A 26,819-nucleotide genomic window follows, 5' to 3' on the forward strand; every position below is an offset into this window, starting at 1 on the left:
AGTAAAGAAGCCAAATACTTCTCCATTATTGTAGACTCCACCGCAGATATAAGTCATCAAGACCAGCTTATGTTTATTCTTAGGTATGTGAATTGCATTACAGTAACTGAGAGATTCTTGGGATTTATTCAGTTGGAGAGGCACGCTGCGGAATATTTAACATAAATAGTTATAAAGAAATTGAATGAATTAGGATTAGACATTGAAAATTGTCGAGGACAAACGTATGATAATGCCGCAAATATGTCGGAGTGTTACACAGGAGTATAGGCAAGAATACAAGAATTGTCACCTAACGCTATTTATTAACCATGTTCAAATCATTCATTAAATCTTGTAGTTAACTTTGCATGCAAGTCCAGCTTGGAAGTAACTGACTATCTTACAACTCTTCAAAGTGTTTACACGTTCTTTTCAGCTTCCCCTCAAAGGTGGAACTTAGTGCAAAGCTGTAAATGTTCTGTAAAACGATTGGTTGAAACTAGATGGTCTGCCCGATTTGAAGCAGTAAACGGTTTACGTAAAAACTACAAGGCAATAAAAATATTTGTTTCAATTAAGCAATAATACAGAAGAGAAACCTGCAGTTAGAAACGAAGAGAAGGCTCTGTACAATAAAATGGATACCTTCGAAACAGCTCTATTAACATCGATTTGGACAAGGGTTTTAGAACCAGTGAATGCAACCAGCGAAACTTTACAAACCGTGTACTTGAATGTACTTGTATCATTTGGAGTAGAACTGATGACGTCTCTGTTGACCTCTGTTGAAGAAATAAGAAAGTAACAAAATCGAGTTAAACGAAAGGCGTTTTTTCGAAGGCGAGAATACCACGAACATACACTATAAAGATAAACTTAAAAGAGCAAGGAGGGAAAAGTATTTTTTGATGAAACAACTGAAAACGAAATCACTTGAGAATTGAAAGAAAGATTTAGAATTGAAGTACTTAATGTAATATGCGACAAGACCTTAAAAAAAAAAAAAAAGAATTAAATGTTACGAAGAAATAACATCAGCGTTTAAATGTTTTTTCACCATAGACCAGGAGAAAATCAAAACATCAGCTGACATTTTGTGTGAAAAATATAGGAACGATATTGACGAAACCAAACAATATTTACAAAACGAAATTATTCATTTTCAATAATTGTGCAAAAATTTAAACAAAAACACGATTTATGAAAAATTTGAGGTTGTCCAGACTGCGAAAGCAACTTTTCTGAATAATCTAACACTATTGCAAATTTATCTAACCCTTTGCAGCACAGTGTGTCCGATCTGGACACACCTAAAAATTTCCTTCTGTACGCACAGAAAAATTGAATGAAAAAGGATTCATAAGTTACTATAGGTTACTCTGAACCTACTTTATTTATATTAGATGGCAGCTCAACACAAAACAGTCTATATATTTTAGCCATGTTTAGTTTTTTAAGACCCTCATTTTTCAAAGAAATCTTCCAAATTTTTTTAGGGTGTAAAAGGAATTGTTTGAAAAGAAATTTCTATGTTATTTTTTTGGTTTTATCAAACTCCGACTTTAAAACCTTTTTGTTTACCTTTTTGTTTTTATCAAAACTCCGACTTTAAAAGGTAGCGTGCCAGAAAGGGTTAACGATACCCATTTCTAACGCATCAGGCGAACGATCTTTTTTGGCTCTAAAAAGAATAAAAACATACTTAAGGTCTAATTTGAGTCAAGAAAATCTTAATGCATTTTCATTATTATATATAGAATGTAACGCACTGGAGAATCTTAATAGTGATACTATCATACGTCAGTTTGTCAATATTAAATCACGGAAAAGAATGTTATAATTTTTATTATGTTATATCTTAGAATGATATTTTTACATTTTTTATATTATAATTATAATTTTGTTTTTATTTTTACTATTTTTTTATAAGAATAATGTTTTGTTTTTACTTTTATATAAATTTTTACAATAACAATTAAACATTAAAATTTTGTTTCATTTGTTAGCGGATCCAAGAGCCCCCCCTTGGATTCGCCAGTGCCAAGGGGGCCCGTAGATCTTCTGCGCCCAAGGCCCGAATTGAGCTTAAACCGGCACTGCGTAGGTGAAGTTAAGTTCAATTTAAGTTCTAAGCAAACTCTTTTTGAGTTCCTGCCTCCCAGCGCCTCTTTCGAACTTGTTTATCACGCCTATGCTCTTGCCGTAATGATTTATTAGATATCTTCTAAGCATAATATATAAACACTGACTGAAAATATTTAAAATGTTTAGGAATTTGTTGCACTTGGACATTATCAAATAATTAATTAAAGCTCATAATGCAATATGGAGACACAGTCGTAATAATTAAAGACTTCTCGAAACATTTAAATATTTTGCAAAACATGTGCGAGCGCTTTGTACAATATGTCAACCAGTGTAAGAAGTATTTACGATTATCTTCCTAAGATAAGTGACATGCTTAGCACAAAGAAATGTAATAGTGTGCATTTTAAGGTCACCTTTAATGTTCTTTTGAGCGATCCATGCTGCAACAGATTTGGTAATATTTATTTCGTTCTATGTATATTAGACGTATTTAATACCTAACTCCCAAATCCCAGATTCATATAATGCAAGATTTTTTGTGAATCTATATCTCCTTGACTTACACTTTTGTAAGTAAAGGGGGACTTCTTGATTATTTGTGGTTGTCGAAATCTTTGGAAAGACGATAAAAACACACTTTACTCCTCTCCCTCAGCTACAAATAATCAGTTTCTAAAGTTATCTATCATATGTCTATCTTAATAGAAGTCTATTTCCTCTGTCAGCTAGAAAAACTGCGGGTTCGTTCAGTGCCGTTTTGCACACTTATATTTGAAAAATCAATCCCAGAATTAAACAAACAAAACTGTAATCTGATCATACTAGAAACTGTTAAATTATATGAGATGTATACTAAACAATGTTAATTATATTAGAGCTTAATTGGTTTACCGAAAGTATTTCTTTAAAAGTCATTAGGGGTTGTTTTCTGCGCAAAAGTTAGTGTATATTATCTTAGGTCTGATCCTGATATTCTAGGGGATTATTTCGTGCAGAAATTGCTATCGATTCTTAAAATATGATTCATACAGAACGCTGCTAAAAGAAAAGCAAGTTTAGGTATGTATAAAACATTATAGAAGTTAGTTGATTAAAATATGACTCTACTTGCTACTAACTCTTGCTGTTGTACGAAATTGTATGATACTACTGCTGTATGAAGAAAGATATTTATTAGATCAACTTAACTTCCGCGAAATATACAAATATATTTCATATCTCTAGAAAATTTTCTTTTAACACGTATATTTTGAAGTACATTCTTTCTTTAAAATTTTTTCTGACTTTTACATATCTGAAATTTAGGTAATAATACCCTAAGCTGTAAGTATTGCACGTACAAAAATGGTGCTTCCATCAAAGTGAAGCGTGAGGAGAAAAATTCAGTCACATGCGTGAGAAAAGTTCATTGACATGGTCTTGCAGAAGAATGTTACAGAAACAAATGCTTACTTAAGATAATTAATTTTGTCTGTCATTTCCATACTCCGAAGGACTTCTAATTAGGCAGGACTCATTTTGTTCATATTCAACTCCGTTTCGCAAATATTCAGATTACTTAGTGGACGATAATATTGACAGTGCTTTTCTTTCTCAGCTTAAATCTGCTGTCGATTGCCTGCTGCGATGTGTCTTTCTAGCCGTGTTATCGATTGGGATTTGTTTATTCTTGACATTCTAATACCTTATTTCTCGGCACTAGCATACTTGTTACTAAATAAGACACAGCCCACTATAAATGCGTGGAAGAGTTGCTACTATAATTTATACGAGTACTTCTGCAATCCATATATAAATATTTTTCATTAAGTCAAAGACTTCAAACTAGCGTAGACGTTGACGTTTATTAAAATCCCTGAAACGTGTGGCATAATTAAACTAAGAGCTCAGCGCTTCAAAGGCCTTATTACCACATTAACGCTACGTCACCCCAATTTTGTTTTAACCGTAGCAAACCCTTACCTGTATCCGGGTGATGGATGCATTCATTTAATTACTAGCTAGGCGTTTTCAGAATATTTTTTTATAGTAGCAAAAGCATTCAATAGTTAAAACACACAAAACCACTGCCGTGTCAAGAGAAATGTGCATGAAGTACTCTCCTCAAAGAAAAAAAAAGACAGGGGACTGTAATTAAAATGTAATTAATTAAGTAATAACATGAAAGGGATAAAATGAGCTTAAAGGCTTAGTTCTGGGGCTAGCATTCGAAGTTAAAGGTCTGTCGTCACAATTCTGAGCTGAAATGTGTACAAGTGCTTAAAAAATTAACTGATGCCTTTGGTATTCTTAAGAAATAATTTGTAAACGAAGCTGTGAAATTTTTGATCGGTCCCCCTTTTTTGACGTTATTTTTTCTAGCTTTTTGTAAATCTTGTGTTCGCCTGCTCGTTTAACTGTTTATTCTTCTGCCTTTTCTCACGATTTAATAGTGCGTTTTATACCAGTGTCCTTTACTAGGTTTACTATTTTTAGCACATAATAATTCCGTAGTTAAAGTCTTTCACAGTCACTCAGCGGATTATGCATAACCGAGCGTCTTCATTTATCAAACGCCATCCCATCTTTTACCGAAAGGTCTCAGGGAATGGATAACACCCTTCTCTCTTATCAATTGTACGAGAGGGAAAGCGTAGAAGGGCACTGCGTAGTCACAACAGTTACAACGTCCAAGCCGTACCTATAATTCGAATTCAGCTTCATCGGAGTAGTAATTTTATCTTCTAAATACCATGACAGCTGAACAACTAACTTGATGCAGATTTCCATTACGATTTGAAAGTGTAGATTACTTATATTACAATATTATTTACTTTTACTTTTATTTGTTTTAGAACTCTGTTACTGTGTATTGCTCTTTTATGGACTTATAAAAATAAACTGATTGTATTCAGGAATTTTTGCCTGCTTTCATGAAGATTTGCATTCATCTTAAGAGTTCTGCGTTCCCAATATAAATTTTAATGCACGTAAAAAAAATTTTTTTTAAACAGATTTGGCGTCAGGTTTACAATGCATGGTGTTAGACGTATCCTTTATTTATTAAAATAATGCTATAAAGGTTCATAAAATTATTAACTGGACATATTGTAAATTATATCACATAAATTTATAATCACATCAGTTTATTAGTTTCTTAAAAATGAAATAAAGATTTAAATTATTAAGTAATGCGTTTATTGCTCTTAAATTGCTTAATTTTTTAGCTGTTACAAACCGATACAATTTAAAACATAAATTTAAAATTTTATATATTTCTGAATGGCAACGCTAGAAACTGGGTATGAGTAAGCTTGAATGGAAGATAAAAACCTCATGCTTCGTACAGTGGCAACATCTTCCAAGGACAGTAGATAATTTGCACTTGAATGTAACTTAAAGTAAGGTTTCAAAATATTCAGAAATATTCAGCTGAGGACGCTTCTACGGTAGAAACATGAAGTAATTCTCCATTACCAGTATGTCTGCGTATATGTTATCGTGTGATTTATCAACGTTCGTTGAAACCGTTTCAAATATTATCTTATCATCTGTAAGAGACCAGAAAGTTAGCATCAAACACAAAAATAAAATCAGTTTTACAAAGAAAACATTTATAGTTTTTTTTTTTATCAATAGGAATGTATACAACTACGAAACTTATGCATCATACCGAAAACTGTACGGTGTTAATCCAGTTTATTACAAGATTATAAGGAAGTAAAGGCATTGTGCTGATATCTTGCTACTTGACTATAAGGTTTGGTTTGGCTTATTTGACTACGGCAAACAACACGAGAGCTGTCTGTCTAAGAGAAGAGATATTTTCGCGGAGGCTTCCTAAGTGACTGTAAGGGAATCATGTGAATTTCATACTCCTTATAATTTCCGTAAAGCTTAGAGAAAACAATGAGACTTATGCCCCGATACGCTTCCTTTTTAAAAAATATATTCAAGGCTAAAATTTAATATATTCAAGAGTTATAGAAAAGATTATAAAAACCTAAAAAAATGCGTAATTTTAATAATTTATTTCTATTTTGAAGCATACAGAATTCCACGAAATTTAGTAATTAGAACTTTCTTTGTATAAATTGAAAATAAAAGAAATTTTTTTTTTCTGTACGTACATAATGTGGTTCCACCCCTGTGGGTCTTTTACTGTAGGAACTTTTTTATGTGAAAGCATTTGTTGGTGTGGAAGTTTTTCCTCAAGGCATTCATGAGTGCCGGGTTCCTTCTACAGGCATTTTCAAGCACTCTTCATCTGATTACCTGATTCTAAAGTAATTACATCTAGAGAGGACCACAATCATCTGGAACCATGGGTGATCATATTAGAGGGGATCCACGGCATATGAATATATTTTATATTACACAAAGGTAATTATTTTAAATCATAGCTCTTATAATAATTTTCAATCTCAGCGATACAGCTGATATAATACTCATAATAATGATTATTCTCATAATAATGTTTGTAATTTTTAAAATAAAAAAGTTAAATGAACCTTTTTTGATAAACAATTTGAAATTGTACATATAATAATATAATTAATATAAAATATTACACTAATTTTTAAGGACATTTTCTTAAAAACTTTAACGAAGCGAAATTATTAATAATAGCTTTTGTTTTCAAAATCTACTTGGTTATTTGATTCACCTTTCTATAAAGAGACAAGCCATGGTTGGAAATTTTTTTAAACTAAATGAAGATCTATCGTAATTATTTTATTATTATAAGCTTGCTGCAGCTTCTTTCTCTACTAGGAACAGTTTTTGGTAATGTTAAAAACATTTTTAATGCAGCTTCCATACTCGGATACTGTTGAAGTAAATTATACCTGTGAATTTTCTTTGACAGATTTAAACTTGTTTTGGAGTCCAGAATTATTGAAATAGCGTGGTTTTAAATTAGATATTTCTGGAGCACTTATATAGCTGGAATTTTATTACTAAGAAAAGCTGTTTTTTTTTTTTTTTTTTTTTTTTTTCAATTTGCCGAAATCCAAAAACATATAAGGTATTTTCTCCCTCTTTCTAGCATGCCTTCGTGGTGTAACGGTAGCACACTCAGCGCGTATTTGAGAGGTCCAGGTTCGAGTCTCGCCGAGAGCATTGCACATTTTTCATGTCTCTTGCTTCAAAATAACGTAATGACTTTACAGACGCGCACGAACTAAAGGGTGGTGGGCAATAATTCGTCACCACCAGGATTTGGCGATTAGGTCCCCTAATCCCTATTCACTTTTCATATTTTCTCCCTTCTTTCAGTATGCCTTCGAGTTGTAACGGTAGCACTTTCAGCTTGTATTCGAGGGGCCCAGGTTCAAGTCTAGGCGAGGACACTGCACATTTTTCGCGTCGCTTGCTTCAAAATAAACTAATGACTCCACAAATGGCGCCTGAACTGAAAGGTAAGGTGGTGGACAATAATTCATCACCACCAGGATCTGGCGATTGGGTCCCCTAATCCCCAGACACACTTTAAAAGAGAGAGTGTATAAAGTATTTCTCCAGCCTTCTAGTATGCTTTCGTGGTGTAACGGTAGCACACTCAGCGCGTATTCGAGAGGTACAGGTTCGAGTCCCGGAAAGCACATTGCTCATTTTTCACGTCTCTTACTTCAAAATAATCTAATGTCTCGGTGAACATTAATTTTTCACAAGTTAGAAACTGAAGATCGGAAAATATCTCGTTTTTAATAATTCTGTTTGATTTGCGAAATTAAAACATCTATCACTTCTTTTATTTCATCTGTGAAAAGTATAATTAATTTTTTTTACCTCCTGTTTCCAGTTACACCATGAAAGCATACGAAAAGCTGGGAGAAAATACCTTATAGCGTTTCACAAACAAAAAAGCTTGTAGAAGTTATTAAGAACTACTTTTTGCCTTGTAACAAAGCGATGAAAGAAACAAACAAAGAAAAGTTTTTTTTTCCTCTTTTTTTCAGCAGAGCACAAGTAATAAAATCTAGCTCCTTCGAATGACTTTTATGATGAAACGATCACTTAGCATTTTCTGTGCGTATAACTGCATCTTTATTTAGCAATGTATGAAGACATGTTTGTTGCATTTCTGGGCCATTAATTGCGCTGAACGTTTCTGAAGATCTTAAAAGCTATAAAAGGAGAAAATATTGAATTAAACGAATATTATAAATGCCATGACATTAAAGATGTTATCGGTACTATTGAAAATACAGGTGAAGCATGAAATTGAAGCAGGGTAAGCACAATGAAGGCAGAATGGAACTACATAATACCGCATTTCGTAAATGATTTCAGTGGCTTTGGGGTTCATTTTACTAAAGTAAGGGAAATATAATAAAAACCGGAAAACAACTTGATTGCAAACGATTAGCCTTCGTCAGTAAGACCAAGTGGATTGCATGAGATAAGAAATAGCTCATTAACAAATCAATACAACCTGAAAACGAAGTTATGACGAAAGACAGATAAACTCTGTTATTATAGCTTATAAGCTTTAATTATAGTGAACTGAATTGTCTACAAAAGAGTTATTAGATTAAGGGCTTCTAAAACGTAACTGGCACATATGAAATTCTTGCAGAGTAGTTAAAATTGATCCTATTCAGAACTCTCGAGAACCTCTAATATTAAACAGATCTGGATAAAATTTTGCTAATATGCTCTTCAGACCATGGAAGGAGATATCCGATGGAGGTTATCCTAAATTTTGGCCACTAAATGGCATTTTTAACACACATTTTGTGCATTGTTAAGAAAATATGCTTTTGATATAAAAAGAAAGATTTTGCGAAAATGTTCATCATGTTTTTAGATATACGCTTTTGCTGTAGTTATTCATACTGAATAGTAACAATGCCCTAACTTCCTTCTGAAAATTTTATCAAGTCTATGTTTTAAAAAAAGAGCCGATGTCGAAAAAATAATTAACAAGCATGATTTTGAAACGATCAGGGATTGAACTCTATCATGTGGGAGAGGAAGCCTTCCGATTGCGGCAGAAATGGTTGGCGAAGTAAATGTAACATACGTGCTCGAAGCCTAGACTCTTCCGTAAGTGCTTGTGTAATGGCAAATGAACTGTCTAGGCCTCAGTCAACAATGCTTAATGTTTTGCTATTCATTTTAAAGAGGTATCCGTGCAAGCTCTAATGGAGTTACAGTTAAAAACTGCAAGGCCCACCTGTACATACTCATTTAGCAAGAATGAAAGTAATGACATGATACTTTCATACTATCTATATGCTAATTTCGGTGAGAATTCAACCTCGCTATTATCAGCACCTCAATTTAGCCCCAATATAGGGTCCTACAAATACATTTCCTTTCGGGGGGGCAGCGATAGCACGCCTTTGGATGTGCGGGGAGTCGCTTAATAAGCTCCTTGTACTGCCCCTGGTTTTTGCATTAAAAATGTGAGAATATTTTGAAATTATTGGCTTAATGCAAGATGGAGAAATATCACAAAATGTTGTACAAGGAAACAGAATTATTCATGTCAACTTCGGTTGTTGCTGTGTTATCACAGATCAAGAAGGTCAGAATAAGTTCACGTTTCTCTTTATAAATGATATCGTTGTTCTTTTACATGCAGTGATGTGCGCTAGGTCTTAAACTATACTATTTCAACACTTTAAAGAATTAGTTTGATAATCTTCACGAAAAGTTAGAAATTGCTTCTTTTTTACTGTCTTTATGAATTTTGAAAGTGTTAAATAAAATATTTTTTCTACTTATGTGTTATTCTTATGCATTTTATGCACTGTGAACTCTTATGAATATGATTTATGCATTTTTCAAGATTAACAGTTCTGCTGTTATAACTGTTCGTATAAAATCTGCCTATGCTTAAAACTTATAAATTTCTTAGTATAGAGATAAAAGTAAGTAAAATATTTACCATAATTCAATATTAGGAAACATATATTCAAAACTTATGTACTTGATTTCTTTAATTGAGCTTAAATTCAAGTTAATTTTTTTAATCAAGATTCATAAATATGAAACAGGTATAAAACAAAATCATTACATTTACATACATCTATTTGATTTTTTAAAATATTTATGACTTGCTGAAGATATGTTACAACAATGACAATTATAAGCATGATAAATATAAAGATACACCCGACATTTCAGATCTCCTGCCAATTTGTTATAATTATGAATATAATTAAAATTACATATTCTTAAACAGTTATTTAAATCAGAGTCTGTGAGATTTGATTTATGTTTTGTTTTAGATAAATCTTATTTGAAAAGAAATATGAGCAATTATACGGAACTGCAAAATATGAGCAAACTACTCCCTCATTTTCTTAAAATAGGATATTTATTTTTAAGAATTAAATTCCAAAACACGTTAATGTTATCATTATTACGTGCTTTTAAATCAATATCGTCTTGAAGATTTATTATTTCTAATTCTATTTTGATGCGTATTACTAGTGTCAAAATATCTGCCAGTCTCAGTCAGATGCATTATCAGAAGACATGTTAAACGGCTTACCAAAAAACATTACAACAGATTATAATTTTGTAATATCTGCAAATCGGGAAGAAATTTCTTCTGAAAGATTCTTCAGGATTTTTATACGTGATGTTGCACTAAACATTTTGTTAACCAAACTTAATATGATATTGTTACGAAATGTACAAGCGCGGTGGGATAACTTCCCCGCAAGGCAGTTTTAGGGCTGCCATAAAATGGCAAGTGATGGCAGTGTTGCCACATTTGGCGAGAAATCTCCCATTTGGCGACAAAATTGGCGATATGCCATGGACGGATGGAGAACCTTCTGGAACGAATTCTTACCGGTTTAGCCCAGAATGTTCTCGAACACAAGGCAAAAGCTATATAAACCCTGCTGATCCGCAGTCAGTTAGTGAGTGTCTCGCCTAGCGAGCTGATAGGGAGTGTGCCTCGTCAGAGTGGTGAGTTAGTCAGTATCAAGTTGGTGTCTCGTCTAGCGAGTGAATCCCTGCGGAGTCTATCGAGTTGACAGCCGGTGCCGAGTGCCGAGTAGGTCGTAGAGTTCACCGAAGGAGTCTCTTAGTGTATCGCGGTCAGTGCATCTTCTAGAGAGCGTGTTGAGCTCCGGGAACGACTGAACCGAAGAGTCGGGAGCCGTGCTTTGTGGGTCGTTGAGTACATCGCGAGTTGTAGCGTGGAGAGTCTCGAGAGTATGTGAAGCTCCGAGAACGACTGAGCAGAGTCGGGAGCTGTACTCTGGTGCTTTGAAGTGAAGCTGTCTCCACCGTGATAGCCTGATAACCTAAGGCTGTGTCGCTGATCGTGTCAGCGTGTTTATAGTAGTTCATCGACAACTGTAAAACGTGTTTTGGAGCTGTCCTGACAATACTGGCAAATAAAGTGTGTTTCGATGATTCATCAAGTAGTATTGTGGTTATTCACTTCAAATCCATACGAACCCCGTACGAACGTGAAGGAAGAAAATAACGTAACAACTGGTGTCAGAAAAGAAAAACGCAACAATTTGTTTCACATTTTTTAAATGGGTTAACGAATATTTTATTAAATGTGATTTAAGTAAGGCTAATTTAGTTTTAAATGTATTTTTTGAACTAATCATATCAGCAACACGCGAATGTTTTCTTGCTATTTTATATTTAATTCATTTGTACAATTAACACATAGTATTTCAAAGTTGTCCCCTCTACTGCGGTGCAGGTAGCGATAGTCAGGTGTAATTAATTATAAGCGAGATATCCGACAAAAATATTTAAATTTTCTTTGTGCGAAAGACGGCAAAATGAGGCCTTAAAATGATACTATTGCTAGAAAAGAGAATTGTTAGCTGGGGACACGTTCTGTTCTTGTGGTAAAAATTGTGAGCAATTTTGGAAATTGTTTATGTTTATGGAACAATTCTTTATGTTTTATCTTTTTAAATCAATATGTATTTACTTCACTTAAATAAGCCGAAACACCCGTTAAAAATTCCTGATTTTATCTGCCAATCCCTGTTTTCTGTTTGCTCTTAATATTCACCCCTTGATGAAAGAAAAACTTTTATTTGGGGCAACAAGTTTATAAATCTTTCACGAATTTTCCCTCTGCTAAGCCATCTCACTATGCATAAGAAAGTCATTACACTCTTTATTTTCCTCTCCCAAAGGTAATTTAAATAATGTGTGCTGCATTTCTCGTGATCTTATGGAGTTAATAATTTTAAGTAACATTAAATCATTGAAACCAAAAATTTTCGCGTATAATGATGCCTGGTGTGTAGGACAACGCTAAGTTAAATTTAGGAAATGAAGAAGCTTGTCTGCGTAAAACAATAATCCCAATATTCTTATAAGCCATCGTGCGCAACCTTTAGTAATGGAATTTACCTTCTGCATTGGTAATTAATAAATTGTTGCAAAATTTTTAATGCGAAAATAAATCTTCGCCTCGAATACGCCACTTTAGTGGGAGAATTTAAAGAATTCTTCTATTGCAGAAAAATCATCGGACGCTATTTTTTTAGGCAAATAGCTAACACCCATTTCTACAACGCCTATTGATTCATCCCACTATAGCGAAAAGAAAATGCATGTTTTCGTATAATTTGATAATTGTGTTTCGGAGTCGGGATTTTAATCATGTGGTTGTTACAACTTTAGACCGTTACAAAGGTTTAGCAAAAATGCCTTGTTATTTAGTTGTCTTCTCCATCTCTTTCATGGAAGAATGATTGCCAGAGCCTCAAGGAGGTTGGACTTCTACTCCTTATTCAAAATAGGGGTTGCACCCCTATTTTGAAGAACAGTACTCCGTTGGAGTGGTCCGAGGATCTCCCATCTATCTCCCCTACCACCAAACCACACGAGAGGACTTTCGGCTCGCCATGTATTTAGAGTGCCCCCATTCCGCAAAGACACTATACATTTACAAACATTCATGGCTTCTCTGGGATTCGAAACAGAGCTTTTCGGTAACGCAGTGGGCTCTTATATTCATTATACCGCCTGGAAGATTTTGTTGTTTAGTAATGGATGATTTTAAGAAAGGTATCTTTTTTCTTTGCATTTCGGAGCGCACAGGATAATCAACGTCAAAATTTGAATAAACGCTTTTGAAATGTCTTTCGATGTTACTTTTCTTAGCGTTAGCCACATTATTATTCCACAGTAAGCAGATACATTTGCCTTTGAAATCGATAAAACAAAATTGTACCTTCCAGTCATTACTAAAACAATAAATTATTTTTATTTTACAATTATTCATAATGGATTATATAGAAAATCCTTTTAACCAGTACGATTATCTTGCGTGATATGTTCACTAACAGAGAAAATACGTAAAGCTTGTCTTCAGAAACATAATATACTATCAAATGCACCAGTAGCGAGATTCTTCCTACGTGCTAAGGGCCCACCAACCGGCCAAGCGGTAAAATCGCTGAACACTGGTAGTTCGGTTCGAGGTTCGAATCCCTCGAACGGGCTGGCTACATGGGCGTTTTCGTGGTTTTCCTCGTGTATAAAGTTCATACGAGCCAGTTTTCTTTAGAAAGTCCTATTTGAAGGCATCCCTCCCCTTAGACAGCTAGCCCTCGAGGCTTTGCCATAATCACATAAACCAAACCTACATGCTAAGTGGCAAGTGCATGAGTGTATGACCTTGACTGCTATTTGCGGACATTGCAGGGATTACATTGTCTTATATGTATGAGGGATATGGTTATTGAACTCGGTATGTCTACGATGTCGTGACGACGTATAAAAATCTCACCGAGAGCGCCGCATTGCCGACCCCTACCGCAGAGCAACGTTTTGATCTCATAAACGTGGCCGCCACTTTTTAGTCAGGTTTTTTTTCATTTTCAGGTAGTGGAGGAAACTGCGATACCTTCCTCCTTCTATCCCAGCCTTCTTGTTCCAGATGCATAGTCGCTATAGTAACCAAAATCTGTGAATTCTGTGTTATTTCTGGCTTTGGCGACTCTTGAGTGATTGCGCATGTCAGTGAATTGGGCCCTTTTTAGCTGAGTTGAAGGCTAGCATGGTGCTCGTAATTCTTTTTCCTCTCCTGAAATTCTTATTGTGATTGTTGATAAAGTCGCCATACAACCTGAACACATATTCCAAACAGATGTTTTCCCCGCCAAGCACATAATTTTGTAAAATGAAATTTCATTTTTCTAACAACGCTTTGTCCATAATTCTGGTCAATATAGCTCTACAGAGCTGCATTTTCTATTGGGAGCAAAAATTTGAAATAACTTTTTCCTTCAGAAATATTTTCGCCATGATTTCAATAATGCACGCCAAGTTTCGTTAGGATTTATTGATTAAAATAGACTCCGGATTGTTCTTGGCAGGATCCAGTTTAACTAATTTGTACAACGGAGGTTTATTCCAACGCTGAATGAAAGATTTCAGTGCAACGAGCTGCATACAGCGCAGTCTTTTACAAAGATATATTTAAAGCGAAAACAAGAAATAAGAGCAGGCATAAAAACTAACTGATTTTTTCCTCTTAAACTCCATTCAATGATATTCTTTTGTGATTCGATAGTGTCTTTTTACAATTTTGTTAAATTTGGTATGCTGAAAGCAATTTCATGCTAGTTATTTATAAGGTTTCAGAGCCTAACATTACGCTGTAAGTATTCTCACGAAGTTTTATTTGTTTAGACTCATACTCTGATTATCATACAAATATTCGTTATCCTACAAATAATTTTCCTTTTTAATTACGATTTGGCTTTGTGTCAATACTGAAGCCAATAAGTGTTTTCTACAACACGATTTCTATAAGATTCTGTAAATGAGACCTCCATTTTGAAAAATATTCTACTGATTAATATTTTTCACAATAATCTGCATATAAGTACTCGTCATATTATTCCATTCATCGTTTATTCTATAATATATGACATCAGAAAGCTTTTACTAAAATGTATTTTATTTTTAGTTGCGTAAAACTGCAAACATTTCCCTCTTCAGTTTATGTTCAGCTCTTGAATATGGTTCTTGATTTTAATACCTCGGTCAGTTTTAGTCGTATGAGAATCAAACCTTTCGTATTCTGTTTTTCATAACAGATGCAAAATTTTCCTAAGTAAAAGAATCGGGAGAATGTGTAAAAAGTTACATTTCGTGTTTTAAACAAAATTAATGTTTCAGATTTAAAAATACGTAAGCATGAATTTTTGCGTCACTTAAAACACTCTTGTGGGTTGAAGCAAATGTCTACGACCAACGATTGTAAAAATAAAGGTCTGGTAAGTTCTTTTGTGGACAAGGAGGATAATATAACAGAACATTTAAAATCGCTCATCTTCTTTTATTATTCATTTTAAAGAATTATATAACAATAATTAATAAGTATCCAATTAACTCTTGGGCCCACCAGCGGCCGAGCGGTAAAGTCGCTGAACCCTGGTAGTTCGGTCCGAGGTTCGAATCCCGCGAACGGGCTGGCTGCATGGGCGTTTTCGTGGTTTTCCCCATGTGTAACGTGTATACGAGCCAGTTTCCCTTAGAAAGTCCTCCACGAAGGCATCCCTCCTCTTAGGCAGATAGCCCTCGAGGCTTTGCCATATTCACACACACACACACCAATTAACTCTTGAAATCAATTTCTGACTTTCTAATAAGTTAAATCCTTAAGCGGTTTGATTCCAAACCCATACTTTGAACCATTTACTCAGCACTATATCATATACAACTGATTTCTACTTATTACTCTGTTGCATTCTAATTTCCAGTACCTTCATTGCTGAAAAAAGAGCTTCAAAAAGGGAAAGTAATGCTAAAAATATTCCCCCAAATTTTTTACTTTAGTCGACCTTTTCGATCACAAACCAAAGTAAGGTAAAACATTTTTTGAGTGCTTTTAGCAAGAAGCTTAAGAATTTGCTCACTGTTTTTTAGCAATAGAAAGGAAATAAAAGAATTGCCTACATGATTTTAGCAATTTAACTTGAGTAAGATAAATAATTGTTTTAGCGTTTACTATATGTTCCTATAATTTATATTCCTTTTAATTTTACTTCAACACTAAATTCAATATTCACCACAGACCTTCTTCCATATTTACAAATGATTTATTTTCATAGTGTTAGAATGAGAAAATAGCAATTTATTATTGCTGATAATAGGTTTGGTCCATATTCAGGCCGTTCTGTTTAAATTTTAACCATTATAATCTTCTTTTACGGCGAAAGAAGTTATTAGGAGCTGAGCAAAAGCACAGTACAATGCTGTTATGAGCATTGTAACAGCGTTTTTAAAATCTGTCAAACAATCACTTTTGGGAAGGTTAATTTTTAAGCCTTAGAAAAGAAAAGTGTTTTTCATTGGTACTGAAGACCATAAAGCACATTTGCTTAATTTTCATTACCTGGTTTATATTGTTCATGTGAAATTAATTGTAATTGTGTTTTTTACTTCATTAATTAAACACTCTTAAAAGTCTGAAATAAAATCATAGGTGAATAACACCAAGGACTTCACACTCGAAACGCTGAAAAACAAATCTGAGTTTTAATTAAGGTGGTTTTGAGGGTGGTTTGAGGGTGGAAAGATGCGTGGGCGAGAAAATGCGTCTTCAAAAAGAATAAAATATAACAGGATTAAAATGTCGCAACTTACTGATTACTGTTAAATGAAAAGAATGAATGTTTTTCTTGAAATACCCCTTGGAGATTTGTTGCATTTTATGCGACATGGAAGTTAATATCTTTCAAGAGAGATACAAATGACATGCAAATATCTTTGCAAGAAACTCCAGATACTTAATTAAAAAACTCGGAATCCTTTTTAAAGATTGAAAATCTACATATTATTGAAAGCAGAATCGAGTTGGTGCGGACCAAGTTGCCACCAGGGATTTCAAGTTTGAAGGCAGCTATGAGTTTGAACGTTAAAAAAGGGGCTGAGGCTTTTGGCAATGCAAACACAATTGTTAAAAGATTTATTTTAAATAATACGTCATTGTCTGTTATTTTATTTTCGGTACTTTCTGTTTTTTTCTTAGCTTTTATCAGAAAGTCATTCAGTTTAAGTTTAAATAGTGATTAAAGTTGTAATTTAGAGGAGTACTTTGTCAAAATCTCAGTAGCCTGCTGTTATGAGAAAATGAGAGAGAACTGCTCACCTTGGATTGCTGAATGAATTTTGGTTATCTTAGAGCTTAGGATGAAAATCCCCATGGATGAAGCTGTTGTGTAATTTTTTAGTCTGCTAGTATTTAAACACTTATATAACGTAATATTATAAGAATCTTGGAAGACGGTTAAATTTGTCTTCGATTGAGTTTTGAATGAGTTACATAAGGTTAAAGTTTTCTCACTTATATTTCTTTGGTAGATTAAAGTATATGTAGTGGTTTACGTATAGAAGTACAGATTAAAACTTGTTTGGATTTCATGCTAAATTCCAGCATGGAATTTGTTTTTGTATACTTTATTAGCTGCTTTATTAGCTTTTGGCTTCGATTAATTTAGTTGATGAGTTACTAACGCTTTCTTTTATTTGTTTGTTTCTGTACGTATGTTTTGAGGGTGGTGCACAAATTTTTCTGAGGCTACTTTATTGTCTTTTAGTTCGCTTTGGAAGTGAGAATTTTGCTGTTTGTTTTCGTTAAGCCCACATGTTTCTTCTAATTTCAAGTAGAATGTTCCTTAGGTTAACTTAATTTTCTTTCTTATGTTTTATTTTTTTTCTTCTTTCTGTTTTCCTTTTTTACATTTTTGTCGCGGTCAGGAACTGCAACTGACAAGTGTCTTTAATTAATGTCCACTGCTACCACAACTTAAAAACGTTCCCCTTCATGCAGTTATTTGAATCGACTCTGCTCCAAAGTCTGCAGTTTTGTGTATTAATAAAATCTTGGAGATGGAAATGGGTTTCCTCTGTCCACAAAATATTATATGGCATACATTGTCTACTTCTGACCGAGGAAGAAATTGCAGGGCTAAAATTTGCCGCATTACTAGGTCAGCAGCAGCTCCTGAATGTGCGCAATTTTGAATGGCTAGTATTGTTGCAGGGTGTTTCGTAAAATTTTACGAACCGTGGCGATTATACAGGGTGTTTATTAAGTCTTTAAACATTTTTGCTTAAACAGGCTTTATTCTAAAATATAAGTTATTTACATGAAAATGCAACATAACACTAAATTAGTACAATTCGATGTGGCCTCCCTGAGGGTTCAGCCACAATTGCCACCACTACTCTCCAGAACACATTATATAAAGGTTTTGGTGTAATTTCAGCTGCCGCAGCCATAATTCATTGTTTTGATTGTTCAATGCTGCCAGTCTTCACTCGATACACTTTGGACCTGACAAAAACCTATACGAAAAACTCTAGGAGAGTTAAGTCTGGTGATTGTGCAGCCCAAAGCCCTTAAGAGCCACGACCAATCCACCTATCAAAAAAGTTTCATTGAGATAATTACGCACAATAAGGGCAAAATGGAGAGGTGCCCCATCCTATTGGTAGACAACAGTGTCAATAATGCCAATCTGTTGCTAACTGTAGCTCAAGATATTGTTGCAACATATCCAGATAAATTTCTACAGTGCTGATCCTTCCTACAAACATGAAAGTTCCACAGAGGTTAGACGTAGCTATTCTGAGCCCCTACATTAACTTAAGGAGTGTCTCCTTGAGATTCGTATAACACGTTTGGTAGTTTATCAACCCTCATTCGACAATAATGCCTCTTAACATGGTCGCTGAGATGGAGTGTGGCTTTGTCGCTAAAGAGAACAATATACATTAAGTTTTCATTATACACAGCTTCCAACAAATCATAACAAATAGCTTGCCGATCTGCATAGTCCTCAGCTTTAAGCACAGTTTATGCACAGTTTTAATGTGGTAGGCATCCTTGTTTAAATGTGCAGCGTAGAATTTTTCAAACAGTAATATGCGAAATATCGAGTCCCCGACTGAGTCTTCGTGTAGATGCCTGGGGTTTACGCGTAATCGCTTCTTTTGCGCTTTGCTCAACTTGTGTTATGTTATCAAACGTTATCAGAGGTCTTCCAGAACGGTCTTCAACTTTAACACTACTAGTTCGCTTGAATTTGTTTACCAAGGTTTTAATAGCTGCTCTCGTAGCGACTTGTTTTCTGAATTTGCGGGCGAAGTCCTGCTGCACCTGTTGATACGTTAAATCATGTGTACAGGCACAAACAATGGCTATTCTTTCCTCTGTTGATAGCATTCTTTCAGATAGCCTCCAAAAAATTGGAATTAGGATGTATTTCTCAAAAATGTATAGAGATTTTATATAAACACCCTGTATATATATATATATATATATATATATATATATATATATAATTATATAGATCAGACGATTCCCCTTGCACTGAATATACTCACACATCACTTCTCATCTCTTCAACTGTTAAATGAATTGGTCTCTTCGAATTTACAAATCATCCTCCGGAAACCCTTGATAAACATCAGACCAGAGTCGCGTCTTACATCCATTGATATCCGGAACTTGTTCAGCGCAGCTGAAGCATAGTCACCGTTCTTGTAAAAAGGCTTCACAAGCAGCGGCCAATCCTTCAATGACAGAAGATTTTCAGACGCAGAATAACGGGTACTCCATGTATTCCATGTTTTTGTTAAGTCTAATATGTGATGCGAATGTCACATCTTTTATTTAGCATATTAAAACAAACACAACGCCATCTATTGATACAATTTTGAACTATTTTTTATTTCTTCAGACAAATTCCCATTACATTTTATGCAATGGGAATTTGTAATGCATAATCAAATGAAATTTCAGGTTATTCAGACTTGTGATTCTTTTTTTTTTTTTTTTTTTTTTTAAACAGCTTTTTGAAAACAGAGCTTTAGTTATAATCACCCTGTATTTTATTACACGAAAGCATTATAAGAATAGACGTAATATTGTTTGCAAACTGGAAATATGTTAATTTACAAAAATTCATAATTATTATTAACTGCTTTTACAGTCGAAAAAATTTCATACGAGACGTAGTTTGTGAATTAGTAATTTCTGGTAGGCATCCTTCGATACTAATATTTATTTCACAATTCTCATTGCCCTACGAGTTTAGGAAGTGATATGAAAGTAAAGTTCCTTGGTTAGGCCGACATTTGGAAATAAAAGAAGAGATCTCAATTCTCCTGGATGGGGTAGCGGCATTATACGAAGAAGACCAGTTCATAAGCAACGAGATACTAATTTTCATACACCAATAAATAAATAATTAAGTAAATAAATAAAAACCTAACTTTCCCTTTTTAGGAACATATAAGGAACATACATTTAGAAACATATATATTTAGGAACATATTTACAATTTATGCCAACTTTCACATACGTAGCCATGTTAAGAATCGCGATATATTTCGCAAGCGCAAAAATAGTCCTTTTTCCGAAATTATGCATCTAAAAACATCCATATTACGTCATTCAACATAGCGAATCGAGAAAATGTCAAACGAATGTATGCACTGTTGTTACTATTAAGAAAACAGTTTCAAAATTAACTAAACTTTTCTGTAAAAACTTGCACTTCAGTTTTCACGTCGGAGTAACGCCGCCCTAAACCTGTAATGTATGGTTATATTATCCTGCGAGTAAAGGGAAGTGGCTTGTACGTTATTTCCATGGTTGGAATACTACTAAGGTTTGCTTGAGACTGGAAAATAGCAATTTCCTAGGATTCGAGCTGGATTTTTGAATATCTTAATAACATTTATTAGAATTATCCATTTCAGTTGCAGTGCAAACGAAAATTATTTAACGGAGTATCTAAAAATAGGCGGAGTGTAAAATCTCTGACTAGATAGCAGTCTGAAGTTTGAAGCATATACTATGCATACTATTTCTCTTACGTAATTTAATTGAAAATAAAAAGTTTGGAAGTAAATTTTGGAGTTATTTTATGCAAAATGTACTAAAACGTAATATTATGCCAAAAATGAAGAATACAAAATTGAGTTTTCTACAACGCCGTAAGGTTATAAAAAAATTCATCATCCAAGACCTCCTACGAGCGACGCATTTTATTGCCATTAATTCTAAGGCTCCATAATATTGCTCTGCGAAGTACTGCTTCGGCAGCAGTGTTCCGCAATGACACTGCAGCACCGCAGTTATCGGTAAAAAAAGGTTATCCGGAATAGTTCCTCCCAATTAGTCTCGATAAATAAGGCTTTATTATATACGTTATAAAAATTTCAGGTTACCATATTTAATCATTTATTTTCGCATAGTTTAGAGCAGTGTGGGTAGGATGTACCAGTGGGGGGATGGGGAGTTAACACAAGACGGGCCAAATAAGATCTACTAATGTTAAACACGGATAACTCTTGCAATAATCATTTATTTTGATTAATTTTTTATACATTAAATATATTTTATGGAAATTATTATGCCTGAAATATGACATCAGACAAATGTCCACCATTTTTCTCGATACAGAGATTGGCTCTTTTTAACGCGTTTTCCATTACACCACGTAATGTTTCTGGTTGAAGGCTCAGTATTTCGTCTCGAATATTCTGTTTCAGCTGTCTAATAGTCTCTGGTTTATTAACATACACTTTGTCTTTTAAATATCCCTATAAAAAGGATTCTGCTCCGCCACTAGCCGCAAAAAGTTTTCAATTCATTGTTCTGTAAGAAGCTCCGGAATCGTTTTCGGCGTTCCATCCTCATGCTTGAAGAAATATGAGCCGATAACTCTGTTGGCCATAACACCGCACCAAACAGTACACTTGAATTAAAATATTGCCGATATTTACGCTGCGTCATAACAATTGATCGTTGACGAGAATAGAAAAACTCGATAATTTTAACACGTTGTTTTATACTGTATGGTTCCATAATAAATTTCCAAGAACTCAATTATAACCTATAAAAAGAAAAAAATAATTACATCAAAAAATAAAAAAAAGTAATTTGTGTTTAACACTGTAACGTCTTATTTGGCCCACCCTGTATTTAGTGAGTTAAGCACCCTTTTTCGTATTGTGTAATTATGTATCTCCATCTGCGACTGCGAATTAATGTATAATTCCAAATTAGATATTAATAGTTCAACTTTTGCTATTTCATTATTACAAATCTTTCATGCTATATAAGAAGAAATACGCAAATTTTATCGGAACGAAAGCAAATTACTTCTAGACATCGGATGAAACTATTCATAAAGAATAGCTTTATTCAACGGCAAAAAGTACATTGTGTATAACACCGATATGTTGCAAGGTTACTTCAATCATTCCTATAACGCTGATTTCTCTTCTCCAGAAATTTCGTTTGAGAACTGCTCATCAGTGGGTCACCGGCAGATTGTCTTATAAAGAAAATGCTCTGGTTTTTCATTATACACAAAAGCGAAATTAAGAAAGTCTCTATTTACCAGATCTTTGAACTAAAAGTAAATTTATTTTTATTTTGCAATTCAGTTCACTCAGCAACTGATACGAGAAGCGATACTGAAAGGAATAAAATTTCGATACTTTTCGAATCTCTTTCTCACTTTTTCAATAGTTAGAACATACAAATAAGTTTTCATTCATTTTTTAGATTTGTAGCTATATGGAAATGCTGATGTTATGATAAAAATGATAAATTATGGTTTATAATTCTTTTGATTGATTCTTTCTTTCCTTTTTCTTTATACAGCAAATGAAGAGTCTCTTCTATGGAAATGGTCTACTCTTGATCCCAATGGGAGGCAAAGTGCCCCTTCTCTTCTTTATTTTTTGTAGCATTCCTATGGGAGTTGTTCGCGCGGGCATTCCACCTTTTCCTTTGTCTCAAGCTACCGCCCGCCCCAAACGCCCCGAAAACCTCACCCCAGATGAAAAAGTAAGAATTTTATCTGAAAGGGGAAGTCCAGTAGCAGCCGTTTTACAGTATATTGAGAATATATCTGCCTTGCATTTAAATGGCTCTTGTCGTCGGTCTTCTCTTGATGAGTTTACGAGTAAAGAATTTGATTGGCGCCAGTTATCAAAATTAGGAAATTTTGAAAAACAGATGAATGCTGCTGTAAAGACTGCCAATATTCTGAACCATTATTTTTTAACAGCCCCAAATGACACGGAGGTAAGTTATGTTTATGATTTAATTTAACTTTTATTTTGAAATTTTGTGCCATTTCTTATTCTGAATGAGAAATGGCACAAATTCATTCAGAATGAGAAATTCTGAATGAGAAAAAAGGTTGAAACAGATTTCGCCCTCTTGTGTATCATCTTTATGCTACTGATTAACATTTTAAAATGTCTAACTGAACTTTTAAAAGAGAAGGAATTTTTTTTCATCTTTCTTTATTACCCACATACTAATAAGAGTAATCAGGTACAATATCTGCAATCATTAAATGCAATTTAAAGATTAATTTTCTTTCTTTCCTCAGATTAATGCCCTTTTCTTCTACTCTCTGGTAAAAGCCAACATAGAAAGTGATCCTTCACTGTCAAGTAGCAGCATTGTTCTGGCTTCCGAGCTAGGAGAACTTTTTGTCCCTTTTACTTACAGAAGAAGCGATGGAGCTCTAAAGACTTCTGGTTTAGGAAGCTGGTTACTGGATCGATGGCCAGGAAATGATTGGTTTTGGATGCTGCAAGAGGGAAACTATTCGGAGCTTTTTGGTCAGTTTGGGAATGGTACTGATTTAGTGGTTACAGTAGAAGATGGATATTGGACAGCACCCTATATTGACTGTAATTTGACCACTATGTGGCATATTACATATGGTGTTCCATTCTTCTCTAGAAGCAATGATGAACTGTATTTCAAGTGAGTAAATATTCTTCTTTGTTATTTCTATTTTCAGAGATTATTATATATAAACTCACGGAACAACGGGCAGAGATCGTAAGACCTTACAACAGGATTTTTTACTTCACAATTATTACATTGTTTTATTTTATTACATTATCTTACACAAGTATAATGTTCTTACGTAAGTTCAGAATCATCAAATATTGAACACAAACCTCTTTCACGTCGAAACATTTTCTGCAGACAAAAGCTGTATGATTTAGCGTCAATATAAATAAACGTAATGTCTCAAACTATTCTCAAGATCTTCGACATCCACCCGAATGGTTTTCGATAATCCAGTTGAATTTTTATGAAGAAGTAAGTTGATTGCTATTTCGTTCGCATTAAAAAAATAATAAATTGAGTGCTGTCTTTTATGGAACAGAATGCAATGGAAAATTTTCAAAATTACATTAGCAAGAAAAGTCGCTTTAATAGATATTATATGCGACTTCATTTAAAAATGGATAAACAATAACGATGCAACGTAAAAAAATTGTGATAAACGTTTTACTTCATTTTAGAACTACATCCGTAATGTTCATCTGTTGGTTAGCCGCCCAGATGGTATAGTGTTTAGAGGAGCCTACTGTGATACCGAAGGACCCGGATTCGAATCCCGTAGAAGATATTGATGCTTGTAAATGTATAGTGTCTCTGCGGCATGGGGGCACTCTAAATATTCGACTAAGCGAAAGTCCACTCGAGAGGCTGGTGGTAGGAGAAGAGGGTAGGAGACATTCGGACCCATCCCCCGAGGTGCTCTCCTTCAAAATTGGGGGTGGAAATGAACGAAGTCATACTGTCACTTGTATGGTTCTCAAGGCTTTGCCATCTTGCTCTCCTTGTCACTATGAATTTCATGGACTTGTTCTGATGTCACTGTCAGGCAAGTGAGATAAGTCACAACACAACATCTGTTGGTTATCTAATTAAAGAAAGATCAACCTGTTTTTTTCAGACTTGTACCGGTATGGTTGACTCAAGTTTGTCAGGATCTAACACCAGCTTTTATGGTCGATAGGATGTTATAATCGATTAAGATGTTTTATATGGTTAAGGCCTCCGGAATCTCTGGAAGTATGCCGCAGGAATTTTTACGTATCTGGCATTTGACATTTGTCGAGCTTTTCTTGTATATGAAAAAATATGCAATAAACCCACTGGAGATATGAAATGAGTTTACGAGGGAAGAAAAGTTCATGTGTTAGAAACACTAAAAGATGGAAAATTTTTCCAGTCAAGGGGGGAGGTAAGATTTTGGGAACAGTTATCTTCTACTCTAATCAGAAGGTAAATTAATGCCACATATGTATAAAATAATAATTACTACTCGTAAATCGTAAATATGCAAACTAATCATGCTGCGATCATTAATTATAATTTTTTACTAAAGTACAATCTCATTTTATTATTGTTCTTCTTCGGTTAATTTGTAATGTATAGGATTGATCAGCTCTGGATTGCTGCGATTATGGGTATACATATGGATCTGCAAATTTATTTCTTTGTTCTGAAGAAAAATGGGTTTTCTCGAGTGCGAATATATTTACATAAATGTTATTGTCAAATTAATATTTAATACTTGTTTCATATTTGTCTTTACTTAACGAAATATTCCTCCATACTTTTGAACATTTAATTAACGTTTTACGAAAAGAATTTGATACGCTTGGTTTTAAAGCATCACCATTTAAGGGGGAAATGGCGCATGTAAAATATTATTCAGGAGATATTATCCTTCGGAGAAGATTGTTGTATCATACATGCATACCGCCTTGCGTTATCATTTTATTTATATTTTTAAAGTTATGCTCGTATGATTTGCCTTCTCACGGATTTTTAAAGACGAAAATTCTAAACCTGAGACAATGGTAGATTAATCGATGGAACGCGAAACTGACGTTCTTCTTGCAGTAATCGGTTTAGGTCTTCATTATAAAAAAAGTACAGCATTAACTACCATTTCATAATATTTTTTTATTTTAAATATCAATCATTTGATTTCTGTTTCAGAATTTAAAAGGCTTTCTTTCAAAAAGAAAAGAATTTTATTAGATACGAGAAGATTATGATATTTTTTTATATAGATATTATTTCTGTGGGTAGGAGATGATTAAATTTTAAAGAAGTTCCCCATTTTTAAAACATCCGCAGTAGTATTTTACTCGCATGGAAAAGAAAGTCGAATCGCAGGATATCTTTTGTTTGGCTTCTTCGGTATTTTAGCTTCGATGCGTTTTTGAGCTATTAGTTACTGTATTTTTTCTGCTTTCCCAGGAAAAATTGAAAATCGCTCAAAACAATACCTTTATAAGAATTATAGGTGGCGCTCAGTCCATCCTGACAGAAGCCATGCAATGCAGATTAGTCTGGAATTACTGGCTGACCGGAAGCAAAGATCTGGTTTGAAACTATTTGAAACCTTCAGAGGAGTGATAGTCTTTAGCTAACTGCTCAGTTTAAATTAAAAACTCAGGAAACCTTCTTAGACTTAGCAAAAGAATTATCAGAGTTTCACGTGCTTGTCCTTAATAGAAATCCTGTGCTTAAACCAAAACATATATCGGAGACATTCGATACAATCAACCACTATCTGGACCTGATTCCTTCCATAAACAAGAAATGTTATACAGATACAGAGCTTAAAATAGCTATAGCTACAATTGAGAAAAGATAACTTCCTGCAAACTGGTTGCATGCTTACACGGATAGTTCTGCTATGGATGCCTTTTAAAACGATGAACCTGGGGTACATTAAAAACATCTTCACCAGATCTGTCGGTAAATTCTTCAATAACTTTGCTGGTGAAGTGGCTGCTGTTTTCTTAGCTCTTGAGAAAACTCGGAGGAGAATGGAGTGATTTATTGACTTAGATTTATTGACTCCCAGGCTACCGTTAAGGCACTTTATTATTTAACAATATCTAAATGTTTCAAATTAGACAAAAAAGCAATGTTAGATTGGCGTAGA

The 26,819-nt window shown here is 34.1% G+C and overlaps 1 protein-coding gene across 2 annotated transcripts in view; it reads left to right on the forward strand.

Annotated features, from left to right (window-relative positions):
• LOC118194612 (metabotropic glycine receptor-like) overlaps window positions 1-26,819 on the forward strand; it is an 83,029-nt gene that overhangs the window by 17,474 nt on the left and 38,736 nt on the right. Inside the window, exons 2-4 of one of the 2 annotated variants that reach the window (XM_085808880.1) lie at window positions 6,217-6,432; window positions 22,697-23,122; window positions 23,436-23,818. In XM_085808880.1, coding sequence (XP_085665006.1) covers window positions 22,700-23,122; window positions 23,436-23,818 — 806 coding nt within the window. In that variant the 5' untranslated portion in view covers window positions 6,217-6,432; window positions 22,697-22,699. The remainder of the gene's footprint in view (window positions 1-6,216; window positions 6,433-22,696; window positions 23,123-23,435; window positions 23,819-26,819) is intronic. The other variant, XM_035365787.2, reaches the window with a different exon arrangement.

The sequence above is a fragment of the Stegodyphus dumicola genome, chromosome X2, assembly GCF_044657685.1.
Source record: "Stegodyphus dumicola isolate Sdum_Otavi_A_Nest chromosome X2, ASM4465768v1".
NCBI lineage: Eukaryota > Metazoa > Arthropoda > Arachnida > Araneae > Eresidae > Stegodyphus > Stegodyphus dumicola.